The 15,760-nt window shown below is 49.6% G+C and overlaps 2 protein-coding genes and 1 long non-coding RNA gene across 3 annotated transcripts; 1 reads left to right on the forward strand and 2 right to left on the reverse strand.

Moving 5' to 3' along the window:
* Positions 1–844: 844 nt before the first annotated feature.
* On the forward strand, positions 845–3,199 carry LOC134288529 (uncharacterized). The gene is made up of 2 exons (XM_062853639.1): positions 845–1,166; positions 1,395–3,199. The coding sequence occupies exon 2, from the start codon at positions 1,934–1,936 to the stop codon at positions 3,197–3,199; it is 1,266 nt and encodes a 421-aa protein (XP_062709623.1). The 5' UTR covers positions 845–1,166; positions 1,395–1,933.
* Positions 3,200–3,288: 89 nt separating this feature from the next.
* On the reverse strand, positions 3,289–5,476 carry LOC115260363 (uncharacterized). The gene is made up of 3 exons (XR_009996126.1): positions 4,240–5,476; positions 4,058–4,165; positions 3,289–3,987 (listed from the first exon to the last, which is right to left on the reverse strand). It is a non-coding gene; the product is annotated as an uncharacterized LOC115260363 (long non-coding RNA).
* A 5,313-nt stretch (positions 5,477–10,789) lies between these two features.
* Positions 10,790–14,847, reverse strand: LOC134283953 (uncharacterized). Its single transcript, XM_062844767.1, has 3 exons — positions 14,192–14,847; positions 14,010–14,117; positions 10,790–13,939 (listed from the first exon to the last, which is right to left on the reverse strand). Exon 3 carries the CDS (start codon positions 12,979–12,981, stop codon positions 10,804–10,806), a length of 2,178 nt encoding a protein of 725 aa, XP_062700751.1. The 5' UTR covers positions 12,982–13,939; positions 14,010–14,117; positions 14,192–14,847; the 3' UTR covers positions 10,790–10,803.
* Positions 14,848–15,760: the final 913 nt, after the last annotated feature.

Raw genomic sequence — 15,760 nt, forward strand, 5'->3', positions numbered from 1 at the left:
AACGGTGTTGCCGAACACCTGGAATAAATAGCCGCTGACTGACTTCCGATCGGTAGTATCGGAGGCCCAATCTGCATCCGCAAATCCAACTAGCGGCTGGGCGTTTGCGCTCCTCTTTAATGTCAGCACCAAGTTCTTCGAGCCTTGCAGGTACCGAACAACACGTTTCAATGAGACCCAATGCTGTTGGCCGGGCTGTTGTTGAAACCGACCCAAATAGCCGACCGGGTAGCAGATTTTTTTTTTTTTTTTTTTTTGTTTGTATTTATGTGTATTTTAACTTAAGCTAATTCTACACTCCCGGGTAGCAGATGTCCGGACGGGTGGATATCATGACGTACATTAAGCTTCCCAAAAGCTCACGGTAAGGCTCTGCGATAATAGTTTCTCGGTTTGCTTCAAGCTTCAATCCTTTCTCCATAGGTGTCCTGGATGAGTTGCAATCGACCATGCCGAACTTTTCCAGAATCCGGTCGATGTTGGCCACCTGCGACAGCTGCATGGAACCAGCCTTCTGGTCGTAATCGATTTTGATTCCAAGAAAGTGCTTCAGCGAGCCACAATCTGTCATCTCGAAAACTTGGGAAAGCCTTCTCTTCAATGCCTCGATTCTGTCCGGATTGGTGCCTACTATTAACAAGTCGTCAACATACAGCACCAGAAATATCGCATCGTTGCCGTCCTCGCTGAACCAGGTGTACAGGCAGTAATCGTGCTTCGAGCGCACGAAACCAAGTTTCAACAGCACGTCGTTGAACTTATCGTTCCAGCAGCGGAGCGACTGCTTTAGCCCATACAATGACTTCTGCAGCCTACCACCATTCCAGAGAGAGCTTGAACACTGTTATGTATCCGTTAAACGATTTAGATTTAGGCACTCAAATGAATATGTGCGTTCGATAAAATGATGAAGAGAGCGGTTCGCTCATCGAGTATGAAATAAAAGTAAGTCAGTCGAAGTCCATCAGTGAGTCGAGACAGTCAAGCTAATTCCAAGTGGTTTTAATATAACGTGAAAGAAGTGTTTGAAGTAAGGAAGTTTCCTCCGCAGAAGTGTAGTGTCCGCCTTGTAGGTTGAAGTCCACTTTGAGCAGTATATGCAGATTTATCAACTGGCGACGAGGTAAACGAGCTCAGACAGGAATTAATTTCTAGAGTGAGTAAACGTAAGTATTCATAAGAGTTGTCTTTGGAAGTTGTTTGCTAGAAGAAACTCGGTAACGCAGAGAGAAACTCGTAGTCATTTCGCAGAAAAGACTAGAGTGCTGTTGGGCGAATTAATAGTACCTAACAAATTAACAAATTGCTAATATTTGCCTATTTGGTATTGTGAACCTCATTCAAATCACTAAGTGGCGCGATAGTTACACCATTTTGTTAAATTTTCTTCACAGCCTCTTTTTTCATCGGTACGCCATTGGTCTACGGCGACATCAATACTCAATAGAATATTCAATTACCTTCAGTAGCAAGTGAGGTCAGCGTGTGTGATAATTAGGATCGTGAGTTCCGAAGATACCAAACGAGTGGTTAGCCAGCCTCGGTTCGAGAATCTCTGTGATAACTAGGAAGAACGTAAAGAGTGCGTTACGTGGAAGAGGACATCGGGATCGAGCAAGATCTCCAGAGAGTGAGTTCATCGAGTCAAGCGCAGACAGACGATCGGCAGCCCGTGGCAGTAGCGTACTGGGATCAAGCATTGCATGAGCTGATCAGGCTAGTTGCTGGAAGCGGAGAGTGAGCAGGTGGTTGAGAGTGCATGACGACAGCGAGAGAGCGAGAAGTTCAACGTTGCATGAGCAGTGAGCAGTGAGGATTTTCAACTCGCGCAGCAGCATACCTAGTGAGATAGTACGGTGAGCGAAGGATTGTAGCTGAATTCCTGTAAGTAAGAAAGACCTTTTCTTTTCCGTTATAGGAATAAAATATTAAAATGTCGAATTCTGGGCTCATTGGTTCCATCGATCACTACCAACCTGGCCGATCCTTTACCAACTACGTTGAGCGATTTGAGATTCTCTGTCGTATTAACAAGGTGAAAGATGAAGAAAAATCATCCTGGTTCATGTCCTTAGGTGGTGACGAGTTATTCGATGAAATCAAGTTACTCTTTCCTAAGCAAGACGTGAGCACCCTATCTTATGAGGATATTGTTAAAAAACTTAAAGCTCGCTTTGACAAAACGGAACCTGCATTAATGTACCGTTATAAATTTGCAAATAGGTTCCAGGGACTAAATGAGTCTACAGAAAATTTTGTGTTGGCAATCAATTTATTGGCAGAAAATTGCAATTTTAAAGAGTTCAAAAATGAGGCGATAAGAGACAGATTGATTTTTGGGTTGAAGGATAAGGACTTACAAAAAAAATTGCTTTCGGAGGATGATATCGAACTGAAGGAGGTTGAAAAGTTAATAATAAGTAGTGAACTAGCAGGCCAGCGTTTCAAAGAAGTTGAAAGTACTAACCCTGGTGCAGGTGTTATGTCTGTTAAATATCGGTTAGGCAGAAAGAAAGACGATGATTACAACCAACAGCAAGCTGGATATTCAGGCCGATATCGTTCAAGAAGCAGGAGTTTTGATCGCGGACAGGGTAGGAATAATGGATTTACCAGGCAGAATAGCAGTCGGGAGCGTGATAATAGCCGCGACAGATATGATCGCAATACGCACAGTAACGCAGTTTGTAACTATTGCAAGCGTAGGGGACATATAAGGCGGAATTGTTACATATTGCAAAATAGAAGCGCTGTAAAGTTTGTTGATGAGGTACAGGTTGTAGAATCACAGCAAGTCAGCAAATTCGATCGTTTGAAGCTACGTGATTCTAGTGCGGAGTCAGATATCAGTTGCATGCAAATTTCGTGCGTGAATAGCATTACTGAACCATGTTTAGTGGAGGTAGTAATTGAAAACATTAAACTCACTATGGAAATCGACACTGGCTCAGCTGTAGCAGTGTTGAGTGAGAACCTCTACAGAAAATATTTTAAACACATTCCTATTTTGACTTGTACAAAGAAGTTAGTTGTGGTAGATGGTGCTAAGCTTTCAGTAGTGGGACAGATTTCTGTAAGAGTGTGCATTAACGACCTTGAAATCAAAAGCACAATGATAGTGTTGAAAAGTGAGAGGGATTTTATTCCGCTGCTTGGAAGGGACTGGATGGAGGCTGTTGCAAGTGTCCCGACTAGGTAGAGCGGAACTACCTTAAGCTAAGGGGGTCTAAAGTCACAAACACTGAGGGCTAAAGCACCACGAAAATCACAAAACAGAGCAAACTCATTTTAAATACATGTATTTAGTATTTCGCCAAACATGGCCTCCTATTCTGGGGTCCTATTACCTCCTACGCTGCGCTTAACTCCTAGGCTAACAACATTGCTCTTAATTCTAGCACTCACGGACTCTGCATGCTCTTACTCCACCGGACATCCTTCCAGTGTGGGCCTTCCTTGGCTCCGCTGATGCTGCGCCGCCGTTGTTTTCCCAGCGAACATGTCTGCGGACCCTCGATCGACGGATTGCCGACCAAAACTCCTCTCAATGCGTGTATTGGCGTCGACCGCGTCGGTTTGGTTGGTGTTCCTCCTTCTGACCAACTCGCAATCGGTGATAGGCCGGACGGAATATCGATTTACGGCATCGCGACCCTCGCGACCTCGCTCGTCCTCGGCGCTCGTTGAGCGGATGAAACTACAAGAAAAAAGAGCCCTGCAGGCGTTGGGGCGTTATCGATACGTCTCTGCAGGTCTGGCGGCATCAAACTTACCCTCTTGAGGGGCTCTCTGATCTACGACGAGGTCCGGTTTCTGTCGCCTCTGCCCTACCGGTTCCGAACGTCCTTAACTCCGGCTGTGTAATCGGACGGAACACGAATCGCACTCGATGGTAATCTGTTTGGCTGACTTCGGGTCTCCCGTTTCTGCCTTCCGATTAGGTCTTCCTCCGATCGAATGATCCTATCCGTTCCGCGTGTCAGTGATCTGTTGGTAGAACGGGCGGCATAAAAATCACGGCCACTTGCGGAACTTCCTGCGTCGGAAATAGGCTCACCTGCTCTCGTCACTGCGGGATCCTACACCGCTGGCCGACGATCAATCTCGTTGTAAAAGTTCGGATTCTAGAATAATTCTGTCCGCGTGGTCTTGGCGTGGTGACTCGCTGTAAATTAAAGATGGCTACTTTTAGCTTGGTTGGCCAGTGGCTAGCTGATCCACATGGCGGTTGAAGCTCACCTTTATTTGCTCAATGGTCTCCGGATTGATGCTGGCGGGGACAGATTCTCCGTTGGATAATATCACCGGCACTTATTCACGCGTTCCCGTATGACCGAACTGTCGTTTTGCGGATTCCGAAAAGGAGAAACGGACTGCACACTTGACTTGCTTCACGGATGGACGTCGATTGAAGCAATCCCGTTTTGCTTGCGATTGCGAGCTCGCCTCGCCACCGAGTGTAGACTGTGTGAGTGTCGGGTCGTCGTGTGCTTCCCCTCCATGTGGCGGGATGATGGAGCCGATCGTCGATCATATTTCGCCTTCTCTCGAAGTGCAATACACTATTCCATTCTCACGGCGTGGTTCGTGTGTGTGCTCGATCAACTCCAACGAAAAGTTCTCTCTCATTGTGTGGAGGCTGTTACCAACGGCGTCGTGGTGATGTGAGTTTGCTGTGTTGCCGCTTTTCCCCCATCGACCGGTCTTGTATGCTGAAGCTAATGATTGGCTGATCATCATTGAATGATAGCTATTACCTGCTGTCTGTGGTGGCATGAAAAGGCTGTGCAGAGGTTCTCGAAATGTGTTTCACGGAGCAATGTGCTTTTACAATGTTGTGTTTCTTTATCGTTTACTAACTTACTGATTAGATTCTCAAAGCATACTATCTAACGAAATAACTTAAACGTAACACAACTCTACCGTAGCGGAAGAATTTTTCATAAATCGGTGATCAAACGATTTATGAAAAATTCACAAAATCTTCAGTCATCCTTCTAGGATGATGGTCAGAGACAAGTCGGTCAACCTAACTCTTGAGCAGACCTCAAGTTACATCTTTTCCTCAACTAAAACCAAACTCATACGCAAGCCTTGGTCGCTTGCCAAATCTTCTCTATCCTCCAAACTGCATAATCCTAATGCTGAACTAAACTTCACGCCAGCTGCGCCTGGCAAAATCTTCGACCTCACAAATCGTCTCTGACCAATGTCCTTGTCCAGCTTCCACGAATCCTACGGCAAAACACTCAAATCGGATTCTAGCCTATTGTATTGACTAAAATAGGCTTAATCGCACACGAAACATTAAGAAGCTATATTTACAGACTATCTACAAGGACAAAATTGGTTTGTTCTGGTTTGTGCATATTCTGAGAAAAGAAAAATTTACTAATCTAAATCGTCATGAGCCCGGGAAATAGGGTTTTACCGCGCCCCTGGTCGCGTTACTTTTGGGATGAGGATTTCATGACGACCCCCAGATCTTTAACCCTTGGCCACGCATTCGAATTGACTGGAAACACTTGAGGGTTCGTGTGCACCATCCAGTCGTGGTGTGCTTGGATTGCCGAGATCGTGTTCTCTTCCTTCGTAGTGGTGCCACTCATAGCTCTGTGTAGTGAGGATGGTCGAATTCTTGATGGTGGGCTCGATTTGTCTCGATCGGCTAACGGCATGACCATTTGGTGTGTTTCGGTGTGAGGGTTCCTCGGGGTGTTGTTGCGCTTCACTCGTTGTCTGGATCGTTTGGTATCTGGAGCCTCCCTACTCACGACGGTTTTCAGGGTCCCAGTCTCCCTCGCCCGCTGTAGGCTGTTGGTTGCTGCGCATCTTCGTCCTGGTATTTGGAGCCTCCCTACTCACTGCTGTTTTCAGGGTCCCAATCTCCCTCGCCCGCCGTAGGCTGCCTGCTACGTCCTCCTGCTCTCTCAATGCCCTCCAGTTGCTGTCTCACTGCGCCTGATAGTGGCCGTAAGCTTCGACTCCGCGCCGAACCGATGTTTGGTCGTCGATCTCCGGGTCTCCACTCCTCCTATCAGAGAATACATCTGGTGCGTTGACGAGATCCCTGCGTCCCGTTTCCAGAATCACAGGGTTGCCATTTCTCTCGATTGGCGAACGGCTCACGGTACACCTCCTGGCGCGATGGAAGTGTTTAGGTACCGCATGTTGATCGCTCTTTGTAGTCTGTCGATTCGCTGGGATGTTCGTAGTGGTGTTTGGAGCCTCCCTACTCACTGCTGTTTTCAGGGTCCCAATCTCCCTCGCCCGCTGTAGGCTGATGACTGCTGTGCTCTCTGTACTGGTATCTGGAGCCTCCCTACTCACTACTGTTTTCAGGGTCCCAGTCTCCCTTGCCCGCTGTAGGCTGATGGTTGCGGCGCTCTTTGACATGGTATCTGGAGCCTCCCTACTCACTGCTGTTTTCAGGGTCCCAGTCTCCCTCGCCTGCTGTAGGCTGATGGTTGCGGCGCTCTTTGACATGGTATCTGGAGCCTCCCTACTCACTGCTGTTTTCAGGGTCCCAGTCTCCCTCGCCTGCTGTAGGCTGATGACTGCTGTGCTCTCTGTACTGGTATCTGGAGCCTCCCTACTCACTACTGTTTTCAGGGTCCCAGTCTCCCTTGCCCGCTGTAGGCTGATGGTTGCGGCGCTCTTTGACATGGTATCTGGAGCCTCCCTACTCACTGCTGTTTTCAGGGTCCCAGTCTCCCTCGCCTTCAGTAGGCTGTCGATTCGTCCTGGTGTTTGGCGTGTCTTCGTCCTGGTATTTGGAGCCTCCCTACTCACGATGGTTTTCAGGGTTCCAATTTCCCGTGCCCGCTGTAGGCTTCTTGCTACATCCTCCTGCTCTCCCAAAGCTCTCCAGCTGCTGTCTCCCTGCGCCTGATAGTGGCCGTAAGCTTCAACTCCGCGCCGAACCGATGTTTGGTCGTCGATCTCCGGGTGTCCACTCCTCCTATCAGAGAATACATCTGGTGCCTTGACGAGAAACCTGCGTCCCGTTTCCAGAATCACAGGGTGCCATTTCTCTCGCTTGGCGAACGGCTCACGGTACACCTCCTGGCGCGATGGAAGTGTTTGGGTACCGCATGTTGGTTCTCCACTTGCTACTGTTCGGCCATCTGACGGATCGGGTGATGGAATCGCAAATCGTTCATTTCTTCCGACGAAGATCGTGGTCTACAACAAAGCCGGCTGATCTGTCGAGGTGGAGAGGTAGTCGTAAAGAAGTTATTGCTCATCACACCTGACTTTCTACCATTTTCCCGTTTGTTACGTGTTTTTGGAGCGTGGTACTCATGGTTGACAGGCATTGCCTGCGGACATAGCTTTAACATTGTGGAACCTCGTACGGCTGTACGGAAATCCTTGCTGTCGACTCACAATCGGTGTTGCTGCGGTGGAGCACTATTGCGACGGCTTCTCACCCTCAGCTCTCGTGATCAAATCTCCCAATGTTTGGTTTTCTGATGGCTTGGCTGCTTTGTGGTTGACAGGCACCGCCTGTGTACATAGCTTGAACGGTCCGGAATCTCGCTGTTGGGAACGAAGATTCCAGTAGATGTAGTCGTCAAATCGATGTAACGGAAGTGCAGAATCCGGTTGGAAATTCTCTGCCCTCCTTTTCGCTGTAATGATGCCCAATTGTGGTGTTTTTTTCAGCGTTCGCTTCATCGTAGACAGGCACCGCCTGTTTTCATAGCTTGCACATGTTCGTTTAGTCCGCCTTGATGTCCTTCGCGTGGAACCTTCCCTTCTTGCCACTCAGAACATCCTCTAGCACGTACAGGTTCGTCCCGATGATCTCCTTGACGATGGCCGGAACGAATTTCGGCTCAAGCTTGCTGTTAATTTGGTCCGCCTTCGAGGAGAGTACGAACGATCGCCGCCAAACCAAGTCTCCGACTTTGAACGCTACTGATCTTGTGCGAAGATTGTATCGCTGCTTCGCCCGTTGGTGGCTGTTCTTGATCCGCTCGATGATTAGCTTCTGGATTCGTCGAATCGCCGAGAGTCGTAGGTCCTGTGCTATCTTCGGATCTTCTGGCGTGTTGAGTTCCTGCTGCGTGTACAGATCCGTGTGCAACAACAGGTTCCGTCCGAAGTTGGCTTCGTGTGGACTGACGCCCGTCGCCTCGTGCCGAGCAGCGTTTATCGCCGCCGTGATCGCCGGTAGCTTTTCGTCCCACTCTCTATGATCGCCGTCCAACAATGCCCGGATGCAGGTTACTACGACGCGGTTGACGCGTTCCGCGTTATTGACCTGCGGGCAGTAGTACGCTGTCTTCATGTGACCGATCTTGTGCTTCGCTAGCCAGGATTTGAACACCATCGATTCGAACTGCTTCCCGTTATCGGACAGTATCAGCCGTGGCCGAGAGAACTTCAGGCAAACTTCTTCTTCCAAGAACTCCACCATTTTCTGCGAATCCGCTGTGCGCATCGGCTTGACGATCACGTATTTGCTAACCCAGTCGACTACTACCAACAGCACCGTGTTTCCTCGCTTGGAACGTGTGAGCGGACCGACAAAGTCTACCGATATCATCTCCCAAGGAGTCTTTGCTGGCTTTGGGTTTCCCATTTGCGGCATCATTCTTCTTCCCGGTGCCTTGCACGCTTTGCAGGTCGCACAGTTCATAACGTAATCGTGAATCTCCTGTTGCATCTGTGGCCAGTAGTAGTGGGCTTGTAGCTTGTGCCAGGTCTTGTAGAAACCAAGATGCGCTGCTGCTGGTTCGTCGTGGAATCTTCGGATTAGCTGGAATCTCTCTTCTTTCGGAACGACTTGCTTCCACTTGTGGTAAACTGCTCCCACTTCGTCCTTGCAACGGCAGTTCTTGAATAGCGTGTCGTTTGCTATGCGGAAGTCCGGGAACTTATCTCCTTCGCTCTTTACTCTGTCCACCAACTTCCTGTACCACGGATCCAGGACTTGGTCTACCGTGAAGACTGCTTCTGCCACCGTCCTCGAGAGAGCATCTGGAACAACGTTGATGGAACCCTTCCTGTACCGGATCTCGAAATCAAACGCGTTCAGACGCAACAGCCACCGGCTCATCAAAGCCGTCGGGTTCTTCATCGACTTCAGGTAGCTGAGTGCTGCATGGTCACAGTGGACAACGAATCGAATTCCTTCCACGTAGCCTCTAAACTTCTCGATCGCTCGGATCACTGCGAGGCACTCCCGCTCCGTGACCGAGTACTTCCTCTCCGACGCTGACAACTTCTGCGAGAAGTAGCTGATGGGATGTTCCTCGCCGTTGATCTCCTGCGTTAGCACTGCTCCGATTGCTGTGTCGCTGGCATCGCACGCTATGGCGAACGGTTTGTTATAGTCCGGCATCGCCAGTACCGGTGCCGAAACCAGAGCTGCTTTTAGCTTGAGGAACGCTTCTTCAGCTATCGGATTCCAACGGAACTTGGTCTTGCCTGACGTCAAGTTTGTTAGCGGAGCTGCTAGCTGCGAGAAACCGGCGATGAAGCGTCGGTACCAGTTGCAAACACCGAGAAATCGCTGCACCTCTTTGCGCGTTGTTGGAGTCGGGAATTGTACGATCGCTTGGATCTTCTCGTCGTCTACACGCCAACCCTGCTCGTCGATTACGTAGCCGAGGTACTTCATGCTCTTCCGGCAGAACTTGGACTTCTCCGATGAAATCGTGAGATTTGCTTGGCGTAGCCGGCGGGCTACTTCTTCGAGCAGAGCGATATGCTCTTCGAACGTTTCGGAGCAGATGATGATGTCGTCCAGGTAATGGAATACCAGCGGTTCTAGATCGGCGAATAGGTGGGTCATAAGTCGCGCTAGGGCTTGGCTTGCCGTACACAGTCCGAAAGGCACTACCTTGAATTGGAAATGGCCTCTGGATGGAACGGTAAAGGCTGTCAGTTGTCTCGAATCTGGATGGAGTGGTAGCTGCCAGAAGGCATCCTTGAGATCGATCGAAGAAATGTATTTGCTGCTTCTGAGGTTGTTGGTGATCGCTGCAATCTGGGGAATCGGATAGCCCTCGTTCACCATGATAGAGTTGAGGTGACGCGCGTCCAAACAGACGCGATACTGCCCAGTCTTCTTCTTGACGGCGACCAGCGGGTTGTTCCATGGCGAGAACTGCGCCTCCTCGATGACGTCCAGCGCAATCATCCGGTCGATCTCTCTGTTGACCTCCTGCAGAACGTACGGCGACATGGGGTAATGCCGTTGTTTGCGGGGCGGTGCATTCCCTACATCGATTCGATGCTCGTACAGCTTCGTGCGTCCTAATCTTCCATCTACCGCTTTCGGAAACTTCTGAATTGCTTGCTCCAGGCGCCTCTGCTGTTCCGGACTGAGCTGCTTCATCTCCTGTTCTTCACTGATCTGATCTTCCTGCTTCGCTTCGAGTGTGCAACACACCGCTTTTACACCGAATTTGTCCCAGAAATTCATTCCCAGGATGATGCAGTCTGGAATCGAAGGCACCAACAGCACTGGAAGAACTTCGTTGCGGTTGTTGTACACGATCGGTAAATAGACGAAGTTTGCGATGTTGTGTCTCGTGCCGTCTGCTGTCTTTATTCCGCCGCTGACGGTTCCTTTCTGCAATCCGCATTCCTCTGCCAGTTCGACTCTTCTTCCTCCTAGCAGAGAGCAGTTCGCTCCACTGTCTAGCAAAGCTGTCAACTCCTTTCCCAGCACTGATATGACGGCGTGCGGTCGATTGTCACTTCCGGGATTGATAATGATTGAGTTGAGGTTTTGAAATTCCGGGATATCGGAGGGGTCTCCGAGATTTTGCGGAGAGCTGCTCCCCTCTACTGCTGGTTCTCCGCTTGGTAGTTTACCGCGTCCATGCGGCACGTGAAGCAACTGCGCAGCGAGTAGCCTTTCCTTCCACAACGGTAGCAGAATAGGATGGCTTGCGGCTTCGGACAGTCCATGAATCTGTGACCCTCCTCGTCGCAGTTCCAGCAAAGCATTGCTATTCGTTGGCCGTTCGGAGCTTCTTCCTGTTGTATTCGGCGATCTTCCCGTTGCCTGGCTGGTTCTGGCAGCATACGTTGGCTTCTTCGGTTATTGTCGCTCTGATCCGAGCTTGGCATCCACTGTCGTGCATGCCAGCCCTGTGCTCTTTGCGGCTGTTCTTGCTGTTGTTGTGGTAGCCGAGTCTGGTACGATGCGGTTTGCGGCCGCTGCTGCTGTGCCGGCGTTTGCGCCTCTCTTGTGTACTGCCGCGCTGCTCGCAGGACGTCAGCCTCTGTCCGGTTGTACCTATCCGTTGGCCTTGTCTGCCTTTCGTCGCGTGCGGCAAAGCTTGGTCTCGCAGATCTCCGCTCAATGTTCAACTTCAACGCGTTGACTTGCTCCACCAGCTCGTCGATGTGCTGCCAATTGTCTTCTGGTCCTTCCTCCGCTGCTTCGTGCTCGAATGCGCCTTCTTCTACCTCCACGGCGTGAACTCTGTTGAACCGCTGTGACTGTTGGTGATGCTGAACCGGTGGTGGTCTGCTGGTTACTACTGGAGTAGCGAAGTTCGGTTCCAGAAGCGCGCTGTGCGGAATGGGAATCCTGCGTTGCCTGTTCAGAAGCATCCTCGTCTCGTCGTATCCGGTGCAGACTTCTACCATTTCTTCCAGTGAACGAGGCCTCGCTGCTGTTACGATGGCTGCGTAGTTCTCGTTCATGTTTTTCTTCACCAGGAAGAACTTTTCGTCGTCTGGAATGGGTGGATCGACGAAGCGGAAGAGCGCTGAGATATCTCGGTAGAACTTCGCAAAGGATTCCTCCCTTCCTTGAAATCGAAAGCTAGCTTCCAGACGCAGAATTTGGGAGTATCCGCTGGGCAGGAATTCCCTTCTGATCTCCCGCTTGAACTGGTCCCAGGTCCGCAACAGGTTTTGCGATGTTGCTCGCGAGTACCAGTCGATTGCGTCCTCCTGGAGTAGATGCTTGATCGAACTCAGGAGTGTGGCATCGCTCATGCCTTCCGACCTCGCGAATGTCTCCACGCGATCTAGGAACACGTTGAGTGATGTCGTGTCCTTCTCGCCGCGAAATTTGAAAGGCCAGTTGTGTACCGCCTTCTGTATTCGGCGATCGTCCGCTCGTTCCGGTGCTGGTCGATCTCGCCGGATTAGCCGCTCCAGGTCGTCTCGCATTCGATAGTTTTCTTCACGCGTCCGCTGTTCTCTTTCCTGCATCTCCGCTATTCTCGCTTGCAGCTCCTGAACTTCTCGTGACTGTGCTTCTGGGGCTGGCCGGTTCCATATTTCTCGCTCCCGGGGAAGATAGGGAGGCGGTGGTGAGGTGTTCCGTTGTCTAGGCTGTGTTTCCCCTGCGTCTTCGTTGTCTCGCGCTCGGAATGAGCTAGAAAACAGCAATCCTCGTCCTTGTCCGCCGGAAAATGACGTCATCGAAGGCGGCTGTGAGGCTGGCGGTGGTGTGGATTCCTGATTTGAATGGTTGCCCACTGGAATCGTGGCATCCGCTGTTCCACCGACTGCTCCTTCCTCTTCGTTGTTGCTTCTTCTTATGGCACCCGTTGAACTTGTGTGGTTCACCTCATTCTCACCTCGTTGTACACAACTCACTACACTAGTACCATTCACTTTGTTGAGTAAAACAGTCACGTGCATGGTTAACATCCCATGCAGATCTCTCAGTTCGACCGGGGGGTGGATCAACCGTAATCTGTCGCGATAGTGGGTAAGACGCGTTCGGCTTTGACTGATTGCAGCCCTATCGGCTGTTCGAATGGCCGCTTCAGTGCTAATGTGCAGCTGTTGTATTTGAGTTTCACAGTGTTCAATGTTGGACTGTGGACTCATTACATGGGCTGAGCTAGTGGGCTGGTTATCTCTTAAGGCTTCCTCTTGCATGAGTGCCTTCAGACGGAGGACCTTCCCTCTGTGGGTGGTAGGCCCTAAATTTACCACGTGACGCAGAGCCAACTCATACGTCACCTCTTCGTCTGTTAAGTGTGTGTAATCCATATTGTGTATCGAATCTTATGCGTAAGGGCTAAAATTTTGATGATTATCAATGCCGGATAATCAAAAGCACAAAAACCAAAACTTCACAAAACCAAAAATTCGCTAAACGGTAGTTATCTTATGTGGATTTTCAGTTGGGCGCCAGTGTTGCAAGTGTCCCGACTAGGTAGAGCGGAACTACCTTAAGCTAAGGGGGTCTAAAGTCACAAACACTGAGGGCTAAAGCACCACGAAAATCACAAAACAGAGCAAACTCATTTTAAATACATGTATTTAGTATTTCGCCAAACATGGCCTCCTATTCTGGGGTCCTATTACCTCCTACGCTGCGCTTAACTCCTAGGCTAACAACATTGCTCTTAATTCTAGCACTCACGGACTCTGCATGCTCTTACTCCACCGGACATCCTTCCAGTGTGGGCCTTCCTTGGCTCCGCTGATGCTGCGCCGCCGTTGTTTTCCCAGCGAACATGTCTGCGGACCCTCGATCGACGGATTGCCGACCAAAACTCCTCTCAATGCGTGTATTGGCGTCGACCGCGTCGGTTTGGTTGGTGTTCCTCCTTCTGACCAACTCGCAATCGGTGATAGGCCGGACGGAATATCGATTTACGGCATCGCGACCCTCGCGACCTCGCTCGTCCTCGGCGCTCGTTGAGCGGATGAAACTACAAGAAAAAAGAGCCCTGCAGGCGTTGGGGCGTTATCGATACGTCTCTGCAGGTCTGGCGGCATCAAACTTACCCTCTTGAGGGGCTCTCTGATCTACGACGAGGTCCGGTTTCTGTCGCCTCTGCCCTACCGGTTCCGAACGTCCTTAACTCCGGCTGTGTAATCGGACGGAACACGAATCGCACTCGATGGTAATCTGTTTGGCTGACTTCGGGTCTCCCGTTTCTGCCTTCCGATTAGGTCTTCCTCCGATCGAATGATCCTATCCGTTCCGCGTGTCAGTGATCTGTTGGTAGAACGGGCGGCATAAAAATCACGGCCACTTGCGGAACTTCCTGCGTCGGAAATAGGCTCACCTGCTCTCGTCACTGCGGGATCCTACACCGCTGGCCGACGATCAATCTCGTTGTAAAAGTTCGGATTCTAGAATAATTCTGTCCGCGTGGTCTTGGCGTGGTGACTCGCTGTAAATTAAAGATGGCTACTTTTAGCTTGGTTGGCCAGTGGCTAGCTGATCCACATGGCGGTTGAAGCTCACCTTTATTTGCTCAATGGTCTCCGGATTGATGCTGGCGGGGACAGATTCTCCGTTGGATAATATCACCGGCACTTATTCACGCGTTCCCGTATGACCGAACTGTCGTTTTGCGGATTCCGAAAAGGAGAAACGGACTGCACACTTGACTTGCTTCACGGATGGACGTCGATTGAAGCAATCCCGTTTTGCTTGCGATTGCGAGCTCGCCTCGCCACCGAGTGTAGACTGTGTGAGTGTCGGGTCGTCGTGTGCTTCCCCTCCATGTGGCGGGATGATGGAGCCGATCGTCGATCATATTTCGCCTTCTCTCGAAGTGCAATACACTATTCCATTCTCACGGCGTGGTTCGTGTGTGTGCTCGATCAACTCCAACGAAAAGTTCTCTCTCATTGTGTGGAGGCTGTTACCAACGGCGTCGTGGTGATGTGAGTTTGCTGTGTTGCCGCTTTTCCCCCATCGACCGGTCTTGTATGCTGAAGCTAATGATTGGCTGATCATCATTGAATGATAGCTATTACCTGCTGTCTGTGGTGGCATGAAAAGGCTGTGCAGAGGTTCTCGAAATGTGTTTCACGGAGCAATGTGCTTTTACAATGTTGTGTTTCTTTATCGTTTACTAACTTACTGATTAGATTCTCAAAGCATACTATCTAACGAAATAACTTAAACGTAACAAGGCTTTCTATCCAAATTGGAAAAAACTATTCATTAACAACATTGAACAGACGACCAAAGAGCAACAAGCCTTAGATCCCATTGTAGGGTATGAGGCTGAACTGACAGTTAAACCCGATCAACCAATATTCAAACGTGCGTATCAAGTGCCCTACAAAATTAAGGACAAGTTTCTTGAACACCTGGATATGTTGGAAGAACAAGGCGTTATAACCCCGGTAAAAGCGAGCGAATGGGCTTCGCCCGTAATTGCTGTTTTGAAAAAGGACAACGAGATCAGAATGATTGCGTTAGGAACCCACGTTTTGACGGCACACAGAAGTCAGCTAAAAAAGATGTATCATCCGAATCGACGCTCTAAGGTGATTATGCCGGTGAGAAATAACCAGAAACGTCGACGTGTATCTATCGAGGAAGAACAAGACTTCCCAGGGTTTCCTGAAGCACAACTTCAATCGGAAGAACGACAGGCGAAACACAGGAAAGTGATGATCAGAAGCCCTATCGAAACTAGATCAAAGAAGAGGCTAGGTGCATGTCGCACTGAAAGCGAATAGGTCATTCAATTATTTCAATAATTGTTATCTGAAATTTACAATTGCATTAATTAGATTAATCCAATTTCTGAAAAAGGGAAGAACTGTTATGTATCCGTTAAACGATTTAGATTTAGGCACTCAAATGAATATGTGCGTTCGATAAAATGATGAAGAGAGCGGTTCGCTCATCGAGTATGAAATAAAAGTAAGTCAGTCGAAGTCCATCAGTGAGTCGAGACAGTCAAGCTAATTCCAAGTGGTTTTAATATAACGTGAAAGAAGTGTTTGAAGTAAGGAAGTTTCCTCCGCAGAAGTGTAGTGTCCGCCTTGTAGGTTGAAGTCCACTTTGAGCAGT

Source organism: Aedes albopictus, chromosome 1 (assembly GCF_035046485.1).
Source record: "Aedes albopictus strain Foshan chromosome 1, AalbF5, whole genome shotgun sequence".
Lineage (NCBI taxonomy): Eukaryota > Metazoa > Arthropoda > Insecta > Diptera > Culicidae > Aedes > Aedes albopictus.

What these genes read in the sequence shown, in the direction of transcription:
- LOC134288529 (XM_062853639.1), top strand. Translation starts at nt 1,934, where the DNA reads ATGTCGAATTCTGGGCTCATTGGTTCCATCGATCACTACCAACCTGGC.
- LOC134283953 (XM_062844767.1), bottom strand. Translation starts at nt 12,981, where the DNA reads ATGGATTACACACACTTAACAGACGAAGAGGTGACGTATGAGTTGGCT.